General features: G+C 47.2%; 1 protein-coding gene across 1 annotated transcript; it reads left to right on the plus strand.

The window, feature by feature from the left end:
- The first annotated feature begins 4,616 nt into the window (after positions 1-4,616).
- LOC135401574 (uncharacterized) lies at positions 4,617-26,945 on the plus strand. The gene is made up of 29 exons (XM_064634048.1): positions 4,617-4,699; positions 4,767-4,838; positions 4,898-5,008; positions 5,136-5,302; positions 5,930-6,074; positions 6,578-6,756; positions 8,633-8,756; positions 8,835-8,983; positions 10,684-10,819; positions 10,878-11,017; positions 12,315-12,432; positions 12,729-12,871; positions 13,151-13,304; positions 13,375-14,039; positions 14,106-14,241; positions 15,215-15,378; positions 17,105-17,222; positions 17,306-17,484; positions 17,844-18,101; positions 19,227-19,426; positions 19,630-19,745; positions 19,819-19,973; positions 20,193-20,319; positions 21,254-21,387; positions 22,022-22,157; positions 22,342-22,564; positions 24,957-25,080; positions 25,158-25,290; positions 26,663-26,945. The coding sequence occupies exons 3-29, from the start codon at positions 4,899-4,901 to the stop codon at positions 26,859-26,861; spliced, it is 4,632 nt and encodes a 1,543-aa protein (XP_064490118.1). The 5' UTR covers positions 4,617-4,699; positions 4,767-4,838; position 4,898; the 3' UTR covers positions 26,862-26,945.
- Positions 26,946-27,925: the final 980 nt, after the last annotated feature.

Below are 27,925 nucleotides of genomic sequence, written 5' to 3' on the forward strand. Positions count from 1 at the left end.
GACAAGAGTTTCCATTTCACTCCGTGTATACCAAGGCTGTCATACCCTTTGAAGACCAATAAACGAGAAATATCATTCCTTGACTAGCATCCTGTTGCAGCTCGTTGGATTTTAGTGAAACTGTGTTAGTATTAACTAAATGAGAAAAGATTTTAAAAAAGTTGTTGGAGATGACGGAGTTTTCATTTCAGTATAGTTTTCATTTCCAGTATATCAAGGCTGTGATAACCTTCGAGGACCAGTAAAGAAGAAACTTTCCTTAACTAACATCCTGTTGAAACTGGTCGGATTTTAGTGAAACTGTCGCTGTATGAACTAAACGAGAAAAGAACAGAAAAAAAAAGTAGTCAGAGATGACTGAGTTTTCATTTCACACCAGTAGAGTAGAGTACCAATATACCAAAGCTATGATAATCTTCGAGGACCAATAAAGCAGAAACAGTTCCGTAACTAACATCCGTTAGGTTGAATAGGTAGGATAGGTTGTATTCTATATTACACCGCCACACAGCGCATCCAACAACTGGTATTGGCACCAATGTTATCAGGGCTCAAGTCCACCAACTATATGCACAGTGAAGTCGCTGCACAGGCTTTACAGCATGCCAGGAGCAAGTTGAACGCAGCAGTACAGCACTGATAGAGTAATAGTTGACAGGGTTATTTTTGGCAATGTAAAACAAAACACAAAGAGCTGTAGTAGGAACAAAATCTCCTGACGACATATGGTGCATCAAACGTAGGCTCCTTTATTTTAGAGCTGAGCTGCAGAACGTTTACTGGAGCTGTTCCTGCATGTTACCCCGGTGAAGGGCTTTAGCTGCAGCTGCAGATACTTGTGCCGCCCTGGTTTGAGAGAAGAAAAAGGATAACAAAGTATGCACCTGCAGTTCCGGTGAATGCAAACTGACATAGTCCACGTGAGTAATGATTATATAAGGTAAGGAACACCTCTGCACCTCTTAAAAAGCAACCTAGCTTATTCAGGTGTCTACCAGAAAATGTCCCACTCAACATCGTATTTGTACATGTGATAAAGTAAGCTGAATTGTGAACAATATAGAGTCTGAATGGTAGGCAAGATGCTGCTGCAAAGAGGAATCAGAAAGGCTGCGCAGCATTCATCTGCTCTGAATAATGGGTTGCAGTGATGATGCTGTCTCACCCCAGGGGCTTGAGGCTCCGTTGAGGAAGTTACCTCTAAGCATGAAAGCTAAGTGAAGAGAAAAGAATGGAAACACATGTTCAATATATTACATAAATATTCTGTAAAAGTATGGTTTCTAAGATACTACTAAGCAAAGACTATTTTTATCAACAGTGCACCACCTGAGTTTAGAGACTAGGTTCGGCAACTTCTATTTTGTCTTCTCTCTTTCCCTCCTGTCGACTGATATCGTAATAGTACTACATCTTGTTTCAAACGGCACTGAGCTCGGTATCCAGTACGTAGAAGAGATTCAGTGTCCCATTCGTAATTGCAAGCATGGAAATGTACGCAAGCAAATTATAATCATGTGCTCAACGTGCAGCCACAGCGCTTCGGCTATTTTTCCTTTGTATATGCAATTGCTGGCTTGCACTGCGGTCTCCACAGGTGGCGCTGTCACCGTGGAACACTGATGTCTCGCCGAGACACACTGTTAGCACCGACCCAAGATCTTGTCACATCCCTGCGCCGGGCTGACGAGCTCCAAGTAGAACGTAACAGCTGCCCTCGACTTGGAGTGCGCGACCAAATTATAAACATATGCTTAACGTGCAGCCACAGCGCTTCGGCTATTTTTCCTCTGTGTATGCACTCGCTGGCTTGCACTGCGGTCTCCACAGGTGGCGCTGTCACCGTGGAACACTGATGTCTCGCCAAGACACACTGTTAGCACCGACCCAAGATCGTGTCACATCCCTGCGCCGGGCTGACGAGCTCCAAGTAGAACGTAACAGCTGCCCTCGACTTGGAGTGCGCGATCAAATTATAAACATACGCTTAACGTGCAGCCACAGCGCTTCGGCTATTTTTCCCCTGTATATCCACTCGCTAGCTTGCACTGCGGTCTCCACAGTTGGCGCTGTCACCGTGGAACACTGATGTCTCGCCGAGACACACCGTTAGCACCGACCCAAGATCATGTCACATCCCTGCGCCGGGCTGACGAGCTCCAAGTAGAACGTAACAGCTGCCCTCGACTTGGAGTGCGCGATCAAATTATAAACATACGCTTAACGTGCAGCCACAGCGCTTCGGCTATTTTTCCCCTGTATATCCACTCGCTAGCTTGCACTGCGGTCTCCACAGTTGGCGCTGTCACCGTGGAACACTGATGTCTCGCCGAGACACACCGTTAGCACCGACCCAAGATCATGTCACATCCCTGCGCCGGGCTGACGAGCTCCAAGTAGAACGTAACAGCTGCCCTCGACTTGGAGTGCGCGATCAAATTATAAACATACGCTTAACGTGCAGCCACAGCGCTTCGGCTATTTTTCCTCTGTGTATGCACTCGCTGGCTTGCACTGCGGTCTCCACAGGTGGCGCTGTCACCGTGGAACACTGATGTCTCGCCAAGACACACTGTTAGCACCGACCCAAGATCGTGTCACATCCCTGCGCCGGGCTGACGAGCTCCAAGTAGAACGTAACAGCTGCCCTCGACTTGGAGTGCGCGATCAAATTATAAACATACGCTTAACGTGCAGCCACAGCGCTTCGGCTATTTTTCCTCTGTGTATGCACTCGCTGGCTTGCACTGCGGTCTCCACAGGTGGCGCTGTCACCGTGGAACACTGATGTCTCGCCAAGACACACTGTTAGCACCGACCCAAGATCGTGTCACATCCCTGCGCCGGGCTGACGAGCTCCAAGTAGAACGTAACAGCTGCCCTCGACTTGGAGTGCGCGATCAAATTATAAACATACGCTTAACGTGCAGCCACAGCGCTTCGGCTATTTTTCCTCTGTGTATGCACTCGCTGGCTTGCACTGCGGTCTCCACAGGTGGCGCTGTCACCGTGGAACACTGATGTCTCGCCAAGACACACTGTTAGCACCGACCCAAGATCGTGTCACATCCCTGCGCCGGGCTGACGAGCTCCAAGTAGAACGTAACAGCTGCCCTCGACTTGGAGTGCGCGATCAAATTATAAACATACGCTTAACGTGCAGCCACAGCGCTTCGGCTATTTTTCCTCTGTGTATGCACTCGCTGGCTTGCACTGCGGTCTCCACAGGTGGCGCTGTCACCGTGGAACACTGATGTCTCGCCAAGACACACTGTTAGCACCGACCCAAGATCATGTCACATCCCTGCGCCGGGCTGACGAGCTCCAAGTAGAACGTAACAGCTGCCCTCGACTTGGAGTGCGCGATCAAATTATAAACATACGCTTAACGTGCAGCCACAGCGCTTCGGCTATTTTTCCCCTGTATATCCACTCGCTAGCTTGCACTGCGGTCTCCACAGTTGGCGCTGTCACCGTGGAACACTGATGTCTCGCCGAGACACACCGTTAGCACCGACCCAAGATCATGTCACATCCCTGCGCCGGGCTGACGAGCTCCAAGTAGAACGTAACAGCTGCCCTCGACTTGGAGTGCGCGATCAAATTATAAACATACGCTTAACGTGCAGCCACAGCGCTTCGGCTATTTTTCCCCTGTATATCCACTCGCTAGCTTGCACTGCGGTCTCCACAGTTGGCGCTGTCACCGTGGAACACTGATGTCTCGCCGAGACACACCGTTAGCACCGACCCAAGATCATGTCACATCCCTGCGCCGGGCTGACGAGCTCCAAGTAGAACGTAACAGCTGCCCTCGACTTGGAGTGCGCGATCAAATTATAAACATACGCTTAACGTGCAGCCACAGCGCTTCGGCTATTTTTCCCCTGTATATCCACTCGCTAGCTTGCACTGCGGTCTCCACAGTTGGCGCTGTCACCGTGGAACACTGATGTCTCGCCGAGACACACCGTTAGCACCGACCCAAGATCGTGTCACATCCCTGCGCCGGGCTGACGAGCTCCAAGTAGAACGTAACAGCTGCCCTCGACTTGGAGTGCGCGATCAAATTATAAACATACGCTTAACGTGCAGCCACAGCGCTTCGGCTATTTTCCCCCTATATGTGCGCTCGCTGGCTTGCACTGCGTTCTCCACAGGTGGCGCTGTCACCCTGGAACACTGATATCTCGCCGAGACACACTGTTAGCACCGACCCAAGATCGTGTCACATCCCTGCGCCGTGCTGACGAGCTCCAAGTAGAGTGTAACAGCTGCCCTCGACTTGGAGTGCGCGATCAAATTATAAACATATGCTTAACGTGCAGCCACAGCGCTTCGGCTATACGAAGGGTCATCCGCAAAAGTAGCTATACGTGGCACTGAGTCGCGCTACAGAAACATTGTGTACCTCACCAACGAACTTGACCGACTGGGATACCTGAAGAAAGTACTATATGCGGGAAGTAAAAGGCAGTGTATATAGCTCAATCTCAACGGCTGTGCTCTAGTTTTGTCCAGTGAATTTTTTTATCAGAGAAATATTGCGCACAAATATTTTCTTGTGCGTATTAGAAGAAGTGAACATGTCCAAGCGTAGTGCCAATCGCCCTGTGGCTAAGGGCCATTACCTGTGTGCCTGAAGACGAAGAAGAAGAAAAAGAGCGCGTGAACAGAACGGCACACTGTTGCATTGGAGGTAAGTTGCTCCGACTGCAAATGCGTGTAGATTACGTCGTTGCCCAATTTGCCAAATTGTATTTCAGTGTTGATGAAAGCAGAATGCCTCGTGTGTAGCGTGTTCAACCTCATCCTGTGGGCGGTCTCATACATGAAAGGTTGTTTCCCGCGGGAAGCTCGCAGGGGTATAGCTGGTAACTCTCAACGGTATCTTCAGCATGCAGATGGAGTGCAAGAGGAGTTCGGCTCTGCAGATGTTCTTTCTCTGCGGCTTGGCCTTCCATCGCATGGCGGAGAAAAAAATTACGGAACCCGGAATAATGTGCCAGTGAGTTCCGTCGGCTTTACGTCGTCCAAAACGGACACTTTTGCTTGTCCAATTCTTTCGTCGGCTGATAAGCAACGTCGGGGGAAGACGGTATACACAATACGTATATAATGTTGTACCTGCGTAGTGTCCTGGACGAGTATAGGAAGTGCTCCTCGGACGCCCTGGCCAACACGCACTGCACTAATGACAGCGCCCTACGGGAGCACGTCCACTACTTCTCCTTCACGGCTGTTGAAGAACACGCGGCATCCTGTCCTGGCACGGCATATTCAGTCCAAAATAGTCCACAAAGTAAGCATTCACTCAAGATTCACAGCAAGACGCAGACGGGTGCACTCCATGATGCCTGAATTACTTGTCTTGCTCAGTGACACAAAGGGGGATATGTTTATTGTGTACACATAAGTCTGCTTTCTATTCCCATCGTATTATACATAGAGCCTGAAGTTTTAGGGTTTTACCCGATTCTTCCCCGAATTTGCACCCCGAATTGAAGGTTGCCTCTTTAGGGTGAAACCCGATTTTTACCCGGCAAATTGCCCTCACTGGGATGTCTGTAGGAATGCACTAACTTACTTGTTTGGTAGAAAAATGCAGTTACATCACCGTTTTTACCAAACCGCTTCAGTTAGTTTGAATAACTGAACCCGATTTCTCCCCGAATTTAGCGTACTGGAAGTTTTTTCACCCGAATTTGCATGAATTTAGTGCTCATATTTATTTACCCGATTTTTACCCCCCGAATGTAGGTAAAAATATTTCCCGAAAACTTCAGGCTCTAATTATACACCGTTCCTCTCGCTGTTGGTGTATCACAGCTTGACGACAAGTTCTGTTTCCCTGCCGTCTTGCGCGCGACTGAAGCGTGTATTGTGTGGAGCTTCTAAGCATGGTATATTCCTTTTGTGTACGTTACAGACAAAACTGAAGATGGCCCACAATGTGAAAAACGAGGGGTGTTGCGAGAGTTTTTCTCGTGCGGTTTCGAGTTGAACAGGAAGTGGGGAACCAAGAGGAGTCTGTTGAAAGATACCTGGAGCAAGACTGATCAAGCGCTTTGCAAGTGAGTCATCCCTAGCAACACAAAATGTTGCCGGAACATTGTTGCAATGTTGCCCCCCAAACGTTGTCAAAACGCGGCTAATGTCTTTTTGAAGCCACATCCTAGTAACGTTACATGCGAACATTTCTCCGACATTGCCACAATGTTTAAATTAGCTTTGCAACGTTGCTGCAATGATACAGCCACATAAGGACAACATGTTTTTAACATTGTTCAACATTGCTGCAATGTTCCTGGCAGCAGTATTCGGTAAACGATTTAGCGTGACGTGACGACATGATGACGTGTGACGAAAAATGTTGACCAACATCTAGCAACGTTGCCACAATATTGTTGAATATTGTAAAACATTGCTCCACTATTTACAACATTCGCAACGTTGCAGCAACGTTGTGGCAACAATATGTGTTACTAGGGATGTGTGAGGTGAAGACTTATTGAATCGCGTTGTGAGATTGACAAGAGTGCTCGTCGTCATGGATTCTACTCTATTGCCATTTCAGTTCTATGGAAGCGTTCAACACGTGCGTGAGTGACGCCATCAATGAATTCAAATGTGACGTCGAGATGAGCAGACACATGCTGTCTGTGAAGAGAACGGTCATCGACACCATCACTGTCCATTGCAGCAGAATGGTCCAGCAACCCAGAATTATACCCACAGTGTTTACGACGAGAAACTGTAAGTTTGCCCCTCCGAAAAGTCTCGCAGTCTGCTAACCCCTAAGGCTGTTCAATTTGTGTCCTATGCCATATTCCAATAGTCACTATTCCCAACTGACATCCATGTGTTTGTCCCACTTTAAATTAATCTCACCTCGAATCGAACTGTTTTATTTGTTAGATGCGAAAAAAAAGTTTTCGGTTATGTATTCCCCAATCGCTTCGAGATGTTCTCTAAACATGGCAGCAAGTGTTATTTCGTCAGGGCAATATATTAGGCAATCATCGACTTATCGTCACGGGGCATTCCCATAATGGATTCATAGTCGTTGAAAAAGTGTTAACCAATTACGCTACACATACCCCTTGACCCCTTGGACACCCCTGAAGACCCTTGGACCCCCCTTAGACACTCTCCAGACAGTCCAAAAACGGCCATCCACGGTCTGGGACCAAAAGAACTGAATTGAGAGGAAATCCAGCTAGATTCAATACTCTCGCGTTGCTCGGGAGCGATGCTAACGATGAGGATGTCCCTTCGTTTGCTCGCCATAGACTTATGTGTCTTGGACAACGCCAGGGACGTTTCGAAGGCTACGTTATATACTACACAACGCTTTCCGTTGGGATAACGGCAGACACATGGACAGAACGTTGGTGAAATTGCGCTCACGAATTGCAACGTTATTTCATAATATGTATTCCATATGGTGAACGCGTTAATGGCTTATCTGCTTTCAAAAAAACGGCGTTCCACGAGATTGCCCTTCTGCTCGTTCCCTGGCGTCTCAACTCTGCAGCAAAGGACATGGGAATTTAAAAAAATCGCTTCCTGCCGATACAGTCGGTACGTGGCGCCCAGTAGGTGGTGCTCGACCTTAGCAGTAAAAATGCCTGCCTGTCGCCGAAAAAAATCGGAATAAATAAGACTATCGGAATAGATAACATAGCGCATTATGCGTCCAAGCGAAATGGACAGGCGTAGAGTGGCTCCTGTATGGAACTGAAAGCGTTCATTGGAACCCCCAGTTATAACACGAGGCCTCTGAAAAAAATTCATTGTGAAACCGCTATTAGGTGCTTATTTGAGCACGGGAAAGGAGAACGATCGCTCGGTAAAAAAGGGCTCTCAATTTACACTGTTCGAAGGAAGCCGCGATCGTGCCAGCACGAACACTGGGGTGAGGTCAACTATATTTTGTACAAATTTCTATTGTATTGAACCGATTATTTAATAATAATTCTTTTAATCTCTATGCATTCTTCGCAAGATGTCGGTCGAGGTTTGCTGGGTTCATTCAGCGGTTCCACAATACCTTGATGCGTGTATAGTCTAGAATAGCTCCCAAGTTTCTCCCATGTACAGTCTAAGAAAAAAAGGAGTAAAACGGGGAGTAATTGCAGCTTCTACTCCCCTAGTCTGCAGTTACTCCCCATTTTAGTCCCCTAACCCGACATTTACTCCCCAGGACTGCATATTTTCACTAAACTTCGGGAATGGTCTCGTGAATGTAACAGTCTACGTAAATATGTGCCCTTGGTGAATTTGAACGACACAAGGCTGTATAACTCAGACAATGTAGCAATTTTCCAGCCACACAGAGTAAGAAACAGTTAGCGCATCTTTCTTCGCAAAGTGTGCGCTATGTATGGCGTGAAATGCAGTCTCCACTCTGTGACATTCATTTACTCCCGTGCATTTACTCCCGAAAGGGACTATTTTTTGTGGCAATGCGTTTGGTCCCCAGAAGGAGTAAAAGTACTCCTTTTTTTCCCCTTAGAGTGTAGCTTTGATTTGTAAACACAAGAGAGAAGCAAAAGCGGATAAATTGACGCCATCCGATGCAAGTGGCTGAATCGGAATGATAAGTCCCCAGCGTCCAATAATTTTTCAGATACGGGATCCATGATCAACTGCAATTATAGAGAGATGGTGCGAAGGTACTCATTCTGTGCCGTATCCTTTTACGCCGACATGGAAAGCAGACAACTGCCATTACCGGATAAAGAGAGATGTGGGTAAGTTGATCATAATAGTCTATTGACATCATCATTATCAGTTGCCCCACATCCGTGACAGATGGCATTATGTTTCAGGCTGGTAAATGAATTCACCCAGTGTGACAGTACGGCTTCCGCCGATACCAGTTGTAACTCTCCCCCACATATGCTCATGGACCTGAATTACTTCACGGATGTCTTAATTCAGCACTACGGACAAAATTGTGCCTACGTCACCAGATATGGTGAGTACTCCTCCCTGGATCCGAGGATCGATAAGCCGCCACTGCGGCCGGTGACAACATGGTGCTTGAAACTGTTGGAATATAATTTTTTTTCGGATCATACGTTTGACGAGTGCTTATCATAATTAAATGTAACAAGAAAGGTCAGCACCAAGAAAGTAGCAGAAAGGTAGAAGCAGCGACGGGATTACAAAGCGGCTACACTCTTAAAAATGAACTTCACCGCAGAGCACGCTCTTAGCCACCCATCATGTCGAATGATATCGTTATCTGCCCTGATTGTTGAAAACGGGAGGCGTACTGCTTTTTTGTGACAATTATGAAGTGTCACAAAAATGGCGTACACTCTTAAAAATGAACTTCACCGCATAGCACGCTCCTAGCCAACCATCATCTCGAATGATATGGTTATCTGCCCTGATTTGTTGAAAACGGGAGGCGTACGCCATTTTTGTGACAATTATGAACAGCATAAGTGTCACAAAAAAGGCGTACGCCTCCCGTTTTCAACAAATCAGGGCAGATAACCATATCATTCTGGATGATGATTGGTTAGGAGCGTGCTATGCGGTGAAGTTCATTTTTAAGAGTGTACGCTCCCCGTTTTCAACAAATCAAGGCAGATAACGATATCATTCGAGATGATGGTTGGCTAAGAGCGTGCTCTGCGGTGAAGTTCATTTTTAAGAGTGTGCGAGGCGGCGTTTTTCAACCGAGATAACGCGCGAGCTGGTAACCCACAACGGCGCCCCAAGCTAGCTTTTTCTTATACCGCTGAGAGGAAGTCGTCGTTCCGCACTTGGACGCCTCGTGACTCCTCTGGCTTCCCGCCAATGGACCGCTGACATTCTGCCCCCGCACCGAGCAGAGTTGATCCAACGCTCGCTTTCCGCATGGCTCGACAATACCTCTCGTCAAGATGCCGCATTAGTTGATCGAATGTGCCTCGATGTGACCCAGCGCAGTGGCGTTTACCGCTTGAGACAAGTTGTCTGTCTCCAATGCTGTCACTGCGGTGCTACAGAAGATCTAGAACACATTCTCCTCCGTTACCCACACACCTTCCCGAATGCCTGGCGTCAGCGCCTCTTTTCCCTGAGGCGTTGCATTCGTTGATTTCTGGGCGTTTGAGGCTTACTTGTTTGTGTCGTCCCTAATAGACGACTTCAGAAAATCCCAGAGAGCTTAGCGCCGCTTTGAACTATGGGAACTTGCTGATAACAAAGGAGGAGAAGGTCTGCTAGATGTTTCGATTCCTTCTCTGTCGACCGATTGTCCACGAGGGAGTCAAGGTCAGCGAAAACGAAACATGAAGCTCAGTTCTCCCTTCGTCATTCCAGTAATCTCCCAGAATGCAACGCGTGCGCAAGGAGCGCTGGGATTTTGTGAAATTGTATATTGAACCTCTGTATGCAATAGGGGATAAGTCGAAAAATCGCAAACCGAGAAAAGTGGCCTGATCTGATTGTCCGTCCCATTGACAGACATGCATTTCCCGTTGCCAATAAGTTGCGATACGGTCCTAAATTTTCTTGTGAAGGTACATACCGGTACGTAGATGTCATTGCAGCCATAATAGTAAAAGGGGGATAAGTTGACTTATCCCCTTATTGCATACAGAGGTTCAATTGTGGCCTGCCTCGGCCAAATCTCGTTGTTTACGTGTTTGAGAGTTTCTCATAGAAGAGCGTTTTTTGCAGTGACGCCGGTGACACCACCTGGACCTGCTGCTCCACCTGGTCCTACCGGCCAAAAATGTGATAGGGACCTGCTACGGCGCTTTTTCGGCTGCGGCATAGCGTTACAAGTCGGTCTGGAAACGACTGACCCCTGCACGTACGTATTAACCACCCTGGATGATCCATGAATGGATAGTGATTAATTTGTTCGTCAGATGCCTGAACCAGTACGTGACATGCTACCAAAAGGCAAAGAGAGACCTGAGCTGCAACAGCAAGGTATCTCGCTACGTGTCGGAGTTGTCCTCCGAAATGAGGAACACCTACAACGTCACTTGTGTCAACAACAAGTATAGTGAGCACTTTTCAAAGCAGTTTTCGTAGAAGAGACATTTCGACTGCTCGCGTGGATTCTTCCACGGCAACAGCCATGGCGATGGCAGCAAGTGATCTCATGTTTACAGTGAACCCTCGTTAATATGACCACCACCGTTGCCGCAGATTTTGGTCATAAAACGAGTTGTCATAGTAACGAGAAACGCACACTCCGCTGACTTCAGAGACCGCTTCGCTCCGGCCATTCTTAGGTGCACAACAGGAGCAGCACAGTGTGACCTGGTCTCGTGGTCACTGCTGTTTTAAGCACTACAGTGCTTTGGGAGCCCGAAAAGCACTATGAGGTTCAATTCCGAGATCAACCACATCAGGAGTCATCCCAAATTTTGGCGCCCTCTACTTCAACACGTGTCACCGTCCGCATGAGCTACGTGGTGACCTCTCCCTAGGGCTACCCTGCGGGTCATGTGACATGGTCACAATAACGAGATGCTAATACCTGTGTTTGACCCTACTTGTGACAAAAATCTCGGTCATTGTCAGAAAAGCGGATTGCCATAGTAACCACACTGTAAACTGGAAAACACCCTTATGGGTGTAAATGGCTTGTCCTATAACTGACACCTATTTTTACACCGTATATGGTCTGGAACACCCTTTTTAGAGGGTGTATTCCGTGTAAATCACCCCTGCAAAGGGCGCTTTTCTTTGAAAATGCCCTCTTTTGCACCCTTTAAACACCCTTTTAGGAGGGTGTAAGATCGTTAAACACCCTCCTAAAAAGGTGTATAAAGGGTGCAAAAGACGGCATTTTCAAGGAAAAGCACCCTTTCAAAGGGCGTTTTACACGGGATACACCCTCTAAAAAGGGTGTTCCAGACCATACGGTGTAAAAAGAGGAGTCAATTATAGGACAAGCGATAAGGGGGTTTTACACCCATAAGGGGGTTTTTCAGTTTACAGTGCAGGTGGGTTTACATGGCGGAGGAACGGTCGCCGAGAAAAACGGTCATAAAGTGAGTATGTCAGATTATCGGGGGTCATATTAACGAGGGTTCACTGTACATTACAAAGCATGTAAAATGAGATGCTAGATAGTGCGATAAATTGTTTCAGAGAGCCGTGTGTCTCACCATGTGAAAGTATCGCATTTAAAGGCATTTAAAGTTGCTGCGCTCAAAACGGTCTATTTTGAAAATGGCCCGCATCTTTTGATCAGAAACTCCCTAGTCATTGCGCCACAGAAGTGGTGACAAAATGTCTTGCAAAGAGGACCGTGTGACGTCAGAGATGCCCACCGGTGTGTATAATTTCAGTGTCCAGTGGGCACCTGCCCCTCAAGTGTGATGCAACTGAAGCCATGAGGCGATTTTTCCTCTGCGATCTCTCGTATTTTCGGATGGGCACAGAACATGGACAAGAGACAGTCTGCAAGTAAGCACAAATCTGCATAGAATGGCATAATTTAGATGATGAAGCCTCGTTCAATGAATTTCGCATGATAAGGAAAACATTCCCCCACTTGGTTCGCTATTCCCTAGTAAAATATTCACAACATGTGTTCAACTATTGCGTGAATTGACCGAGCGATTTTTCTTTCTTTTTTTTTTTTTTAAGATAAGGCAATATTCATGAGAAGAAAGTGTGTGCGTGGCTTCACTGTGCTCAGTGAGAGGCATTGTTTCAAACGACCAACCAGATCAATTCCTGATGTTTTCTTTTGACAATAGGTTAGTGAATGACCTGAATGAGTGTGTCGCCAGACTGGAATACCAGACAGGATGTACCAAGTCTGCGTTCCACCAGCACGCTTCCAATGTTATCAGCAAAGTGACGTCTTCAGCTAAAATGCGATGTAGCGACAACTTGCAAGGTATTTTGCATAGGTGACAGCCGAAGATGGAAAGAGTATCGAGCCCAGTTTTGTAGTACCCATTTTGGTATGTCCTCGACACCAAGTGTGCGAAACCTAACATGCGTATACCTGTTTGATTGAAAAAAGAAAAGAAAAGAAGCACGCACACCGATTGCAGGAGCGATCTGACGCTTACCAAAAGTGCACGAAGCTGGTTGTTTAGGGACAAAAAAAAAATGCTCAGTAGCTGTGATATTCAGTTCTTTCGTCAATTCATTCGAATATCTTGGTCGACAGATGGTTTCATGAAGAAAGTGCAGACAGCCACCCAAAAGAAAAAATGTGACGTTTCCGGAGCGCTAAAGAGAGGACTTCTCTGTTCCATTGGTTTCCAGAATTTCTTAGACCAAAGACTAACAAGGCGACGAGCAAGCAAAGAGGAAATCTGCCCGTAAGTCAAGTTGTTTTTTCACGAGGGGATTTTCAACACAGGGCTGTTTTTTTTTTTTTTTTTGCTCTAGGTTCGTCAACGACTATGAGAACTGCATTGAGAGCGCGAGTGACGCCACTTCTTGCGCTACAGACGTTGCTCTCACCGGCCAGCTAATGTCCTACAAGCAACTCCTCGAAGATGAGTACCAAGTTCACTGTCGTATGCAGGGCCCAGCGCTGGTGCGACACACACCGGACGACGAGAGGGCTCACGACGAATCTCCGGAATCTCCGGATCTTAAAGAATACGATCTTGACCAACTAGAACAACCGAGGAATAAACGGAAGAATGAAGGAGAGTCCCGATCAAATCAACAGGCGAATGAGGGTGCCACGAGGAACGCAAATCCTGACCGAAATAAAGAACGTGCTGCCAAACGACATCGAAGTGAAAATGCTGAACGAGGTCCGAGACGTCAAGATGCTAGACATAGCAAGAGGGACGATGCGTCGTACGACGACTACGATAATGGACCTCAAGAATCTGCCTATGACTACGACTTGGATGAAGGACAGCACGCACCACAAGACGAAGGCTTTCTAGAGGATACGATAGACAAAAAGAGTGCTTTGCTCGGGGACCCTTTCTTCAAAGGAAACTTGGTTAGGACTAGAAGAAGGGAAAGGAGCGTCTCCAAGCAGCTAGATGAACAGGAAGACACACCAATCGCACCCAAGATGACAAGAAAGGACGGTAAGGTCCTTAGGCTTGGGGTATTGAAGCTATACGTATTCCTTCACCACCTATTGTTCGTTTCAGAATGCGATGCCCACAGGTACAAGTTGGACCTGAAGAAGTGTGACAGGGGCATCATGGACGAAGTAGCCACCCTGTACAACATGACTGCAAAGCTGTCTCGTAGTGCCATGAGAGGAGCCAAAGGATCTGCGTGCCTGTGAGTCTCCCACCTACTCATTTAAAAATGGAACTTCACCACATAGCACGTTCCTAGCCAACCATCATCCCGAATGACAACGTTCTCGCCCCTGATTTGTTGAAAACGGGAGGCGGAGCCTATTCTGTGCCGTGCATAATGAATAGGCACACAAAATAGTGTAGTGTACACTCTTAAAAATGAACTTCACCGCATAGCACGCTACTAGCAAACCATCATCTCGAATGATATCGTTATCTGCCCTGATTTGTTGAAACCGGGAGGCGTACGCCTTTTTTGTGAGAATTATGAACAGCATAAGTGTCACAAAAAAGGCGTATGCCTCCCGTTTTCAAGAAATCGGGGCAGATAACGATATCATTCGAGGTGATGGTTGGCTAGGAGCGTGCTATGCGGTGAAGTTCATTTTTAAGAGTGTAGTTCTGCAAAACGGGGTTCCCTTTTGACGTGAACCGTTTGTTCCATCTCTTGGTCACTGAGATGGAAGGCATTTTCTGAACGCGTTTCATATCCACAGCTGGTCGGCCCTTAATTAGTCAAGCAATGTGTGAACGATTAGTGGTTCGTATCGCTTTGAATAAGTTAAATAGAACAACACAAAGTATATCAATTTTATATTGACTATATCCGTTTTATTGTCTATGCGAGACTTCCAAATGGAATAAACTAGCGCCGTGCGAGCACTCATCGAATCGAATGCTGCGAACGTATGTTTATTCGCGATGTATTAATTTTCACGAATTTCGCGACAGCTACAAAATCGTGAAATTAAATACTCGCGAATAACTTCCCAAATGCGATTAGCCAAAATTAATACATCGCGAATAAAAATACGTTTGCAGTATTTTCTGTATATTGAATGCGATTCAACAATTCTATATCGCGGTTTTAAATGATTTTTTGTTTTTTTAACCGTCGCAGCGTTTTCTATAGACAATACTCGTGACGTGAGTCCTTTGCTGATATCGCGCAGGGCTATCCAGGATTTCGAGGCTTGTCTCAATAGGGCCCAGGTGAAGCACAAGTGTTACGTCTTGGACGAATCGCATAACATGTCTATCATAACGGCGCTTCTTGCAAGAGCCTTTGACGTGGACTGCAGAGATGCTCGTCTTATGAAACAACTCGATTACGGGCGTGAGTTTTCATTCACTTTTGAGTGGTGTGCTTAGATGACGTGCCTAAGGTGGGTTACATTGGGCATGCGCCGACACTTTTTGCATGCGTGAAAACGAGTAAATGCTGATAACGGCCGCGATCCTCTCCGTCCAGAAGGACGTTGGCTGTTTAGACCAGATGGATGTGATGAATCTTCGATGGACCTTCGGTTAGAAAGCGAGTCTCAGAAATAAGCCTCGAAGGACGGCGCGCAAAATCCGTTCTGTTCGGACGGTGACTTCCAGTCCTGTCAGTAAACTCCATGGTGTGTGCAAAAAAAAGTTGCTCTATAAAATATCCTCCCCTGTGGAGGACTGTCAACAAGGTGCTCGGTCGCGAGATGGAAAGTGCTACACAGGAGTTGAACTTGTAAATAGGCTAAAAAAACTTTGTCTGTAGCAGCACCGATAAATAGCTCCGAAGAAGGGAGGTTAGATTGACACGCCACACGAGGAGGGAAAGGGTTACAAGCCGTCGGGTGACCTCATTTTTGATAAGATAGCTCTGATTCCCGCACTCACCGCGTGTGTTTGTTCCGTGGGTAAGGCTTGTAACCCTTTCCCCCCTCGTGTGGCGTTTCAATGTAACCTCCTTTCTTCGCAGTTTTGCGCTCAAACTACACTCTTAAAAATGAATTTCACCGCACAGCACGCTCCAAGCCAACCATTATCTCGAATGATATCGTTATCTCACCTGATTCGCTGAAAACGGGGGGCGTACGCCTTTTTTGTGACAATTATGAACAGCATAAGTGTCACAAAAAAGGCGTACGCCTCCCGTTTTCAACAAATCCGGACAGATAACGATATCATTCGAGATTATGATTGGCTAGGAGCATGCTATGCGGTGAAACTCATTTTTAAGAGTGTACGAGCCGTCAAAAAAGAGGCGAAGCCAAGGGCTCATTTCCACGGATTTTCGGCGAATTTATTTCGGCAATTTCCATTGCATTACGAGTGGGATTGTGGGCTATACTGAGTAAAATGACCAGGGGGAACCCATTTCCGCAAAGAAAACGTTAGGTTGCCTTGAGAAATTTCGAAGTTCAATTCAAGAACTTTCCGTCAATTGAAATGAAATAAAAATTTTACCAATAAGTGACAAACGTTATTGGCAGAAAAAAGTCCCTTGACCACATGTCTCTCCGGGGCCTACGTCTTTTACTATGAATTTCTATCATGGTTGGTGGACCACCCTGTATAGTCTGCCACGTTGGGGATGAATTTCCCTTTTGTAAGGGCACATAAATAAATAAAAACAAACAAAAACACGCCCTGCTTACCGTACCAACTTTCGGCGGTGCATGATGACGCATATATGCGATGAAAAAAAAAACACAAAAAAATCGTTAGCCACGCCAACATTGATCGGTGAGCCAATGGCACAGTTGCGTCGCCCTATACTGCTGGGCGTGGTACCACCTGTGCGGAAACCGAAACGGGAGACTGCATATAGGCAATTTGAAATGCACGGAAAGCAACTTTTGGCATAGATAACTTTTTTGTTACGGAGAGTTTAGTTAGTACGATTATTATCTTACGGTAAGCAGGCACCTGGTATACTTGCCTCGTAAATATGAACTGGGCTACTTTTTCTGCACACACATATTCCGATATCACCAAGAGTTGCAAATAAGACTGTGGGTTACATGACAGTGACGTGGGTGAATCTGCGCAGGGAATCATCTGGGTTGTTTTTATTTCAGCCGAGGAAAGGCATTGCAACGCCAGCATGCTCTCAAAGTCCTACTCCTATTGCGCTGTGGCCTTCTATGCGGAGATTGAAGGAAGACTAGTAATTGAGAATGATACCGCGATATGTCCGTGAGTGCCTCTTACCGGTTGCCAGTAAAACACCATTTGGTATAGAACGTTGCTTTTACACGCGTGTCCTCATTGCGTTCCAGAGTGGCCAGGGAATTCACCAGGTGCAGCGACTTGGCGTCCATCAACAGCCAGTGCTCGAACACAAAGTTTCAAGAGCCCACTAACTATTTCACGGCTGTGCTGCTGGAGAGCTACAGCAAATTATGTAACCTGAACGTCATTGATACAACGCAGCCGCCGCCGCGACATTATGAGCCCCGTAAGTCACGATCTTGTCCTCTGCAAGTAACCCATTGTTCTGCTCACACTCTTAAAAATGAACTTCACCGCATAGCACGCTCCTAGCCAACCATTATCTCGAATGATATCGTTATCTGCCCTGATTTGTTGAAAACAGGGGGCGTACGCCTTTTCTGTGACAATTATGAACAGCATAAGTGTCACAGAAATGGCGTACGCCCCCCGTTTTCAACAAATCAGGGCAGATAACGATATCATTCGAGATAATGGTTGGCTAGGAGCGTGCTATGCGGTGAAGTTCATTTTTAAGAGTGCAGGGTAGATTCCTGTAACTGTAACTGCGTCGTCCCTTTAGTAATAGTGATGTAACTTGCGCAGAATGGACGCCAGCGCCACCTTCCTGGCAGAACCCCGTCGAGATGAATCTACCTAACATTCCTGCACATTCTCCCGGTGGAGAATGCGGTCCAGGCGGACCTGGGGGACCTGGCGGCATCGGCGGCCCTTTCGGGCCAGCGGGGCCTCAGGGTCCGGCTGATGGAGAGCCGGGAGGCATTGGAGGCCCAGGCGGTCCCGGTGGTCGAGGTGGTCCAGGTGGTCCTGGAGGTCCAGGTGGACCCAATTGCACCTGTAACAGTAAGCAACGGTTAAATGCCCAGTATTTGACAGCTTTGCAATGTCCGTGGCCACGTTATACCTGCTCTACGGCGCTTGGCGGCGTTTCCGTTGAAATCTCTCAACAGGTGGTTTATTTTTCTTGTCGTGACTGAGTCCCTTGGAATTTTCTTGCCCCATGTGCTTTTGTCGTTCCAAGTACTCTATGGGAGGCATCCCGAAGCGTCGACCTCAATGTCACTTTCAGGTATTTCGTGGAAATCACACGCGAGGGTAGGAAAGGACCTCGCATTTCTCTTCCTACCCTCGCTTTTGCACCAGAAAAACTCCTGTGCAATTCGGGGACGGCTAACAAAAGGAACCACCCAGGCGTCGTGATTCCTTCCGTCCTCGTCTGTTAGCGTCCCTAAATTTCCGCCAACCAGCCCAACGTTCTGCACTTGTTCAAATCGTCATCATTATTAAAGTGGAGAGACAACTCTCTTATGGCAGGCGTTTTTGATACGGAACATTAAATGTATCCAATACCAATAACTAGGGTTTCTGGTCTTCTTTGTTTACATGAAATCGCCGCGCTGGTAATTTTTTCTCGCGTGCATTCGGTAAATACGAATAACCGCCGACAACAGCCGCAAGTGAGGTGAGCTTCCTTCTGCCCTAAGCATTCTTATTGGAAACCCGAGCCCGGCCCAGGCCCGCGTAAAATAAAAAACGCAAGGCCCGGCCCGGCCCGCGGGCCGGGACGAGCTTTCGGGTAATGCCCGTGCAGTGCTCTAGTTCCTGACCACTGCTGCAATCTAGTGTAGAATACTTGATAGTCTAAATTACTGTATGACTGTTTTCATATGAATGCCTATTTTACTCGTCAGTCAAATCGGTATCTGACCAAACAATGAGGACCGTTTTTGATAACATATCTCCGAAGTGTCTAGGAGGGTATATGATAATTATAGTTCTGATCAAACCCCCCCCCCCCCCCTGGATCCGCCACTAATGTCAGACCAGTAATTTTTGGAAACCATCACCTCCCGAAGATTGGCAAACGATACCAGCATATTATTCGCTTCGAAAATGGCCAGCGGGATTAATAATATAAGAGGTCAGCTATCAATTCTGGACTTAACTGGAGTGACGTATTTTGTTCAGGAACTACAACGTCGCCGACCACAACTACAACGACCCCACCACCAACGCCAACGCCGGCAACGGTGACGACGACACCGACAACGACGCCGTCGACAACAACCACCACAACGACGACCACTACAACGACGCCATCGACCACACCGGTGTTCACGACTACCACCCCACCGCCACCACCGTCAACGGAGTCCACTTGCCTTCAGGTGCTCTAATATATGTTGGAGCCGCACGCGTCTGTAAAGATTAATTCCCGGCATGCACTTGATGACGTCAAATGGACGTCGGCCATATTGGGCGGCAGTGGAATTGCGTTCGTTCCAGAAAGGATTGCTTGTGTTCGAAGGGCATCGATAACGAGGTCCGGCTGCTATACTCGACTAATAAATCATTATTTGTCGCATTTCAGATCAATACGTCGTACGAGTACCCCGGGGGCTGCAACAAGAAGGAACTGCTGCGGCAATTTTTCACTTGTGGTATAACCTTCCAGACCAACTTGGAGCTCAAGAAACCGGAGTGCCAGTAAGTCCACGCGTTAGGAGTACCCGTATACAGTTCATAGACAGCACCTTTTTGTGGTGACCGCAATGTGCAGGTGTTACCACGACTACAAAAAGTGCTTCGAAGAGGCCAAAATTGCGCTCAACTGCACCGCCACCAATGACGCACAGGATCCTCTTTTCATCACGGTCAACATCCTCTCTGAGCTGATGACCACCATGTACAATGTCAAGTGCATAAGTTACGCAAGTAGGTAGTTCACGTCAATAATGCAGCCCCATCTTGGCTCCAAGTTGACCATGACTATACTGTCATGCAAGGAATGTTGCAACGAAATTGTTTCGTTGCGCAGCCGCAAGATGTTTTGTTCCTCGAGATTCCATTGACGTGCAAATGCTTGCATGACGTTGCCGGCTGATATATACGATGTTATACTGACACATTGTAGTTAGGACAAGTTCTCTGCAGGTCCGCTAATACTGCAAAGCTGCAACAAGATCTTTGCACTGAAAAAAATCGTCATGTGCTCCGTGACGTACTTCTCTCAAACAGACGACAGGCTCTACTTTACTCCTGGTGCTCACGACGTTTGCAGGTAACATTATGGCTTTACGTGTCCACCAAAGTATTTTTCCCACTACGCTACTGCAGTAAAATACTTTTGTGATAACATCAAGTAGCAATACAAGTACGTACACTCTTAAAAATGAACTTCACCACATAGCACGCTCCTAGCCAACGATCATCGGGAATGATATCTTTATCTGCCCCGATTTGTTCAAAACGGTAGGCGTACGCCTTTTTTGTGACACTTATGCTGTTCATAATTGTCACAGAAAAGGCGTACGCCTCCCGTTTTAAACAAATCAGAGCAGATAACGATATCATTCGAGATGATGGTTGGCTAGGAGCGTGCTATGCGGTGAAGTTCATTTCTAAGAGTGTAGTATGATGCTCTTACAAAGGGGTAGTATCCGTTTATCGTGTGATGAAGGAAATTTGGGAGGGTTTTCAAATGTCTTTAGGTTAATCGACCAGTAGGTAAAAAAATAACGTAGGTACACTCTTAAAAATGAACTTCACCACATAGCACGCTCCTAGCCAACCATCATCCCGGATGACAACGTTCTCGCCCCCGATTTGTTGAAAACGAGAGGCGGAGTCTATATTTCGTGCTCATTATGTACGGCACAAAATAGGTTCCGCCTCTCGTATTCAACAAATCGGGGGGGGGGGGGGGGGGGGGCGAGAAAGTTATTTTCAAGATGATGGTTGGCTAGGAGCGTGCTATGTGGTGAAGTTCATTTTTAAGAGCGTAGGGTTCTTCTAATCGTTGACTATGTATGTGACAGAATGGCGTAAATGATGGCTAGCTGGTGGATAAATTCCATGATGGGCAAGACTGAGCGATGGGCTTCGTGTTTGTGTTTACGTGTCTTGCCCATCGCTCAGGCTTGCCCATCATGGACTATGTATGTGCTAAAATAATTGACAGGACGGTCAGCATGCTTTTTTTTACTTATTTTCAGCGCGGTTACGGATGCTCACAAGTGCGTGGCATCTGCCGAGTACAGAAGCCACTGCACCGATACGGAACTCTTCAGGCAGGGCAAACGGTTCATCAAGCACGCTACACAAGATGCCTCGTGCTCGGTCGATATGTGTGAGTATATTACTTTCGGTTCCTCACGACCTGCGATCGAGATAACAGGAAAAACTTGCAGCTCATCTCCCCTCAAGTGAAACACTTCCTTCACGTGATTGGTGGATTTGTCAGAAATTCCTATAGGAAGGGTATCTCGTATAGATGATCATTAGATACCCACGGCTCAATCGCTAAATTGCCAAAGTTGACGTCTTCCTTTCCTTTATGAAACGCAGAAACTGTCGTGGGGGAATTCACACAGTGGGAAAACCATCTTTCGCGCACTACTACACATACAAAAAAAAATCATACTAGTGTTATCTTGTCGAATTACTGCGGTGCGTGAATATGAAGTAGACGACGCCAAAGTTATTATTTTTTTTTTGTCATGCTAGGGACTGTGTTCCACATGCATGCAGACTGCGGAAAACTGCACTCTTAAAAATGAGCTTCACCGCATAGCATGCTCCTAGCCAACCATCCTCTCAAAAGATATCGTTATTTGCCCTGATTTGTTGAAAACGGGAGGCGTACGCCTTTTTTGAGACACTTATGCTGTTCATAATTGTCACAGAAAATGCGTACCCCTCCAGTTTTCAACAAATCTGGGCAGGTTTCTAAGAATGTGGAGGAACTCTTTTCTTCCTTTCAGCGGCCATAAGTGGTCAAGCTCTATCGCCTCGCAAGTCCAAGTGCAGGACGACTACGGTTACCAAGAGAGCTCTGACTTGTGCTCTTCAGTTCCAGAACACGATTGAAGCGGAACGATCGAAGGACGCTCTCTGCGAGTGAGTCCTAGTAGCGCTAGTTTTACGTTTCTGGAAGAGCTATGGTACGTGTCGCTTCTGATCAGCCTTCGTTGTTGTCGAACGGCTTCAAATTCTGTACTATATACGCTAAAGCCCTATATCTGGTGCCGATCCTTTCGCCGATATTACGACATTGGCGAAAAGTAGTGAACCTTATCTCCAGACACGTCTCGACGCTGCACAGTTGCTTGGAAGGATCTATGGAAGGCACGGAATGTTTTGGCGAACAAAACATGCATCTGCAGTTGAGGATGTACCAGAGAGTTCTTCAGGACAGCTATAAGATCAACTGCAACCCTGCTCATGTTCAAGTGTACAGTGAGATTGGGGAGACGTTCAGGAAGAAGGCTCTCAAGAGGTACTTGAAAGGCAGCATGGCAAAGCAGGTACGTGCTCAGTCTGGTACAGTGAACCCTCGTTAATACGACCCCCGATAATCTGACATACGCGCTTTACGACCATACTTCTTGGGCACAATGCAGTGAGGCCTCTGCAAATCCCCCCGTTAATGACAATTCCGCATTATGACCTAAATTTTCGGAAACGACCATGGTCATAATAATGAGGGTTCAGTGTATATCCACATACGGTCAAATGATTTGTTTTCTCAGGGAGTCTTTGCGCCTTGGAGTATAAGACACCTTCACTGCATGATCTCCTAATGGCCGTAGTGGTGCACTCTTAAAAATGAACTTCACCGCATAGCACGCTCCTAGCCAACCATCATCTTGAATGATATCGTTATGTGCCTTGGTTTGTCGAAAACAGGAGGCGTACGCTTTTTTGTGACAATTATGAACAGCATAAGTGTCACAAAAAAAGGCGTACGCCTCCTGTTTTCAACAAATCAGGGCAGATAACGATATCATTTGAGATGATGGTTGGCTAGGAGCGTGCTATGCGGTGAAGTTCATTTTTAAGAGTGTGGGGTGGGGATGACGTACATACTCAGCCTCGTCTTGGGCATGCGTCTACCACTATGAGTCTGTGGAAGCATGCAATGTCCTCCATTATCCTTTCAATTCGTTCCTTCATTATTCGCATAAAGATTCTGTATATGACGGATGTCACAGTAATGGGCCTGTACGATGTTAGGTTGCTCTTGTCCCCTTTTCCCTCGTAAATTAGTGTTACCAGGCTCTTCTGCCATCCTTCTGGTGTGCTTCCTCCTTTGAGGATATTGTTAAAGAAACTTCTCGGTTCTTCCAGCCAATGTCCTTTCAGGTTCTTGATTGCCGTTGCTGGTATTCCATCCATTCCAGTCGCTGTATTTGCGGGAGATGATCGAATTGCCCTCATGAGTTCTTCTCTTGTTATACCGGCAGCCACGTGATCCTCCAAATCAGTCAGTTTTTGTGTACGTTCACTATCTGCTGCCCGCGACTCAGTTTGCGTTGAAGACCCCTGCGTCTACGCAATACTTTCAAGGGGGGTATTTCTAAATTACTTTTTTTCAGTACTTGCCAGTGATGGCCGCTAACTACTCCTACAGTAGCTTAACTATTACTACTAACTACTTCGCGATGGAGTAGTTTAACTAGTAGTTCAACTACTTTTCAGGGGAGGTAGTTAAAACCACTTCTTTAACTACTGCAATGTATTTTAACTACATCTCTAACTACTTAATGTGTTCCATCAACACCAATCCCATTCTATAGTGTTCTTGGACACCTAAATATGAATCACAAGCAACGATAAAAGTGCAGATTTAGTACACATGCACGACACAATTGCTCTGCGCCTCCGTTCTCATCAAACAAGTAGCTCAAGCTCAAACACAATCGTGCCGTGAAGCTTGCGGCAAAATCGGAAGCAGTTGGCGCCTGCAGTAACCTAACTGCTGTAGTTAACTACTCGAAATAGTACCGTATTTTCACGCGTATTAGCCGCGGCTTATGCGCGATTTTTTTTTCTCACGGGCCCCCTGCGGCTTATCCACCGGTGCGGCTTATCTGATGACTATTTTTTCCTGGTATTTTCCCCATACGCCGATTTTAACGAAAGGGCCGACAGTGTCTCAAGAACAGCACTGCCCTGCCGATGCACGGACAGTGCGTAACAGGGACGGGTCCACATTCGAGTAGATTGATCTTCCTGGTGCATTCCCCCAAGCAGCTTTAAGGAAAGTGGTGACAGTGATTCACGTCTTCTGGAAGATCACTGACCCATCAGTCCACAAAAAACACCCGACAAGGGCACAATCCGATCTTGGTAGAACTCCAGAACTGACCTCCTCAATTGTACACTGTGCCGATCCCGGAATATGGACCACATGGTTTATGGCCTTCTCATGGTCTCCTTTGTCGCACAAATCAGTCGTCTCGTATTGCCCGCGGCTTATCTGCGGGTGCGGCTTATCTGACAGAAAATTTTCAAAACGTCCCAAACAACGCGTCCTGCGGCTTATCTGCGGTGCGGCTTATACGCGTGAAATTACGGTAGTTGCCACTACATTTCTGCAAGTAGTTGATAACTACTTTTTAACTACAATCAGGTAGTTTAACTAGTAGTTTAATTACATGTAGTTAACTACTGGCCATCACGGGTATTTGCTACTCAGTGCACAAAATACTTTCCTTCCTCGTCAAGCTGTCGTGCGCTCTCTGCAATATTGAACCAGTAGCGGCACACAGCACAGCGCTAAGTACCCATTGATGTCGCATAGTATTGGAACCCACCATTGGAGCTGCAGAGACTTTATAAATTGGTCGATGGTGTGAAACATTGTGCTAGTTGCCCACGGTGGCTTGTTTGAACACACAAGTTTCCTTCCTGCAGAATTACAGACCCAGCAAGACATCTTTCCTGAGTAATAACGACGACCCGCTATTTGGACACGATCTGTTCCATGACAGACCCGAATTAAAAGTAAAAGTATTGCTCTCTGGTAACGTTACTTCAGGTAAGTCTATAGCGACGGTCATATTTGGCGCGCCATAGCTGAAGAAAACTTGTTCGTCGAATTGTATCGTCCCACAGGTCCCTGCAGGAGCAAAGGTCTTGAGAACGAACTGCAGAACTGCAACGCTACTTTTGTCCAACAAACATCTGCGTGGTTTCCGGTCATCATGCAAAGAAATGCCTCAGCAAAAGAAAAGCTCACCATTTGCAGGTCTGGCTGAGTACCCTGTCAGCTGTAGGTCCCTGGTTTAGGTTATCATCACACCCGTAAGGCTATCGCGCTACTATGGGCCTTAGAAAACTGCCGTTCATCGCAGGGGATGCTCCGGAATGACGAGATGAGTACCCTGCTTCGCTGGCTTCCTGACGCTACTCGGCTGCAATTCTCCGCGTTTCGTGCAGTGCATGTTTACGTGGCGTATCTAGGGTGTGGCAGGTGTGGACAGGTGCCATGGGCGCCAGGTGAACAGGGGCGCCATTATGTGGTCGAGTATGAATGTGCTAGGTCGGGCACTCAACTTGGCACATTCATAAATGATCTAAAGCACCCGCTATTAGAGAGGTTGTAGTGTGAAACCTAGTGCGGACCACACGAAAACGCATCCCCAAGGACATCTTGTTAGCCATGTTGCCATGGGCGCAGGTAGCTCTAGATACGCCACTGTATACGCGTGCAGGGCTTTGGTTCCAGGTTCGGATGTAGGAGTTTCCCGAGGGGGGTCCGCTATGAACAAGTGCCACGTGTATGTTTGGGATTGGTCCATTGAACCCTATGTTCAAGACTGGAAATTAGGGGAGTCCGGACTAGAGCCCTGCGCGGTTGAGATGTTTGGCACCGCATCCGATCCGCATGCGCAGCAGCATACACAACCGTTTATATCCGCATCCGATCCGCTGAGCAAAACGCAACATCCACATCCTATCCGCAAAATCCACGCGTTTCGAAGGACGCGTAAAGACCGCCGGAAGCATGTTGGTATAATTTCGGACGCCTCCATGCTGTCACGGAAGGACTCACGACGACAAGCAGAAGTAAACCTTTCAACAAACACGATATGGAGAGACTTTCGGAACGCGTGGAACGCTACCTCGCCGGTGATCGCGTGGTTCCAGACGCCAGAATGCCTCCTCTCCCGTCTTGGCTGTGCATGGTCAAAGGTGAACCCGAGCATGCGTTCGCTGTCGGCGCGCAATACAAATAAATTGCTGGCGGAAAAATTGCAGTACGCGGTATACCCGTATCCGATCCGCTGCCTTCGCATCCGCGCATCCGGTCCGCACAACGCAGAAAGTGCTAAATTTTCATACGAATCTGCAAGTATCTAGTGGGATATCCGCGGATGGTGCAGGGCTCTAGTCCGGACCCCTGAAGGGCATTCGATCCCCATAGGGTTCCATTGTGTCCTTTTGCCTACGTTAAAAGCACGGACACGAAAAGCACGGACGCCGGTTCGTGTGAAACCGGCCTTATAGGTGGAGAGCGGCGGTCGGAAGCCAATTTTCTAGGGACCATAGTGCTACTGTGAACTTGGAGCAGCTGGCGGCTCTGTAACGAAGGCTTTTTTTTTCTTTCTTTTTTTCAGTGACCTTCGTAATTACAATTCCTGTTTAGTATCTGCCATGCAAGTTACAGGCTGCCAAGACCACCTGCCGACACTCCACGCGGTCCTGCTGGAACAGCAGCTCAAGTATGGACTAGGTTTCTGCTCTGTCGCTTCTCACGCATCGTCCCTGTGGATTCTTCTTACGATCCTCGTTGCAGTAGCCCTTACTGCAGAGTAAAGCGAATGGCTCATCTTTCTATGCAGGGAACCGTTTTGCATTGTAGTGATTTCTTCAGGAAACAGAGTAAACCACTACACCGTATTCCCTGATGTATTGATTCTCTGTGCACATTGTCGAAAAGACGCCCCCCCTGAGCACCACGTGCGCCCCCTGCAAGGGGGGGATGCTTATCGGCAATGACACAATGACCCCCAATTCTGTGCCCTTCCCCGTGCGAATTTTGCTTGCTACAGGTAGAGGTGGATGGAATTGGCTAAGGTAAGAGCTTCAGGATAAGAGGCACCGATATTTCTAACAGACCCTATGCTATGAGTTCCGTGCACGCTCCGCCGGAGCCTTTGTATCCTCACAGTTTTCATCTGGACTGACATCGAGATCGCCGTACAAGGACCTTCGTAGACGTTCGTTGTAAGCAGTCATCAGGCGGTGGCTTTGTCAAACAAAACACAAAACGAAAACAAACAAAATGATAAATCGTTCCATAGCCATGTGGTATCTCGCCTCTACTTACTTACTTTACTTTACTGACTTTACTTTTGAGCTACTTCCCTACCGCTATGGACACAATGTCTGCGGGGAGGTGCTGTCAATCCGCCAAAGGTTACGTGTAACATCTTGCGGCGGAACAATCATTGAATTATATAGTTACACAATTAAATATCCTGACCCTCTTCTACGAGTTTCTTAATAGATTGATGTTGATATAGATTGCCGTGTGGAAGATGTTCATAATAGCAGCTTCGAATACGTGGTAACATTGTATTTAAATATCCCCCCCCCCCCCGACAATGGGTGCGCAGGCACCTATTGTCGAGCGTGGTTTTGTCATGCACTTTTACACGGTGCCTCGTTTGCCCAGATCCCGGCATCCCCAGAAAGGCATCCCCGTTCCCTACGTAAAGTTCCCATAGAACCCTCTTGGAATGTACCCCTCCCGCAACCTTTCCCTGGCTAGCTGCTGGTAGATGGTAGGAACCAAGAACACAGACTCAAAAGCTGCAACCAACCTGCTGCATTCTTCGTCATGAGTTTGTATTGTCCGTTTGCATTGTCAGGCAGTT

This window comes from Ornithodoros turicata, chromosome 7, assembly GCF_037126465.1.
Source record: "Ornithodoros turicata isolate Travis chromosome 7, ASM3712646v1, whole genome shotgun sequence".
Taxonomy (NCBI): domain Eukaryota; kingdom Metazoa; phylum Arthropoda; class Arachnida; order Ixodida; family Argasidae; genus Ornithodoros; species Ornithodoros turicata.

What these genes read in the sequence shown, in the direction of transcription:
- LOC135401574 (XM_064634048.1), top strand. Translation starts at nt 4,899, where the DNA reads ATGCAGATGGAGTGCAAGAGGAGTTCGGCTCTGCAGATGTTCTTTCTC. An exon ending in TTGTGTCAACAACAAGTATA is followed by an intron (nt 11,018 to 12,314) that starts GTGAGCACTTTT and finishes GTATAATTTCAG; the next exon opens with TGTCCAGTGGGCACCTGCCC. An exon ending in AGCAAAGAGGAAATCTGCCC is followed by an intron (nt 13,305 to 13,374) that starts GTAAGTCAAGTT and finishes TTTTTGCTCTAG; the next exon opens with GTTCGTCAACGACTATGAGA.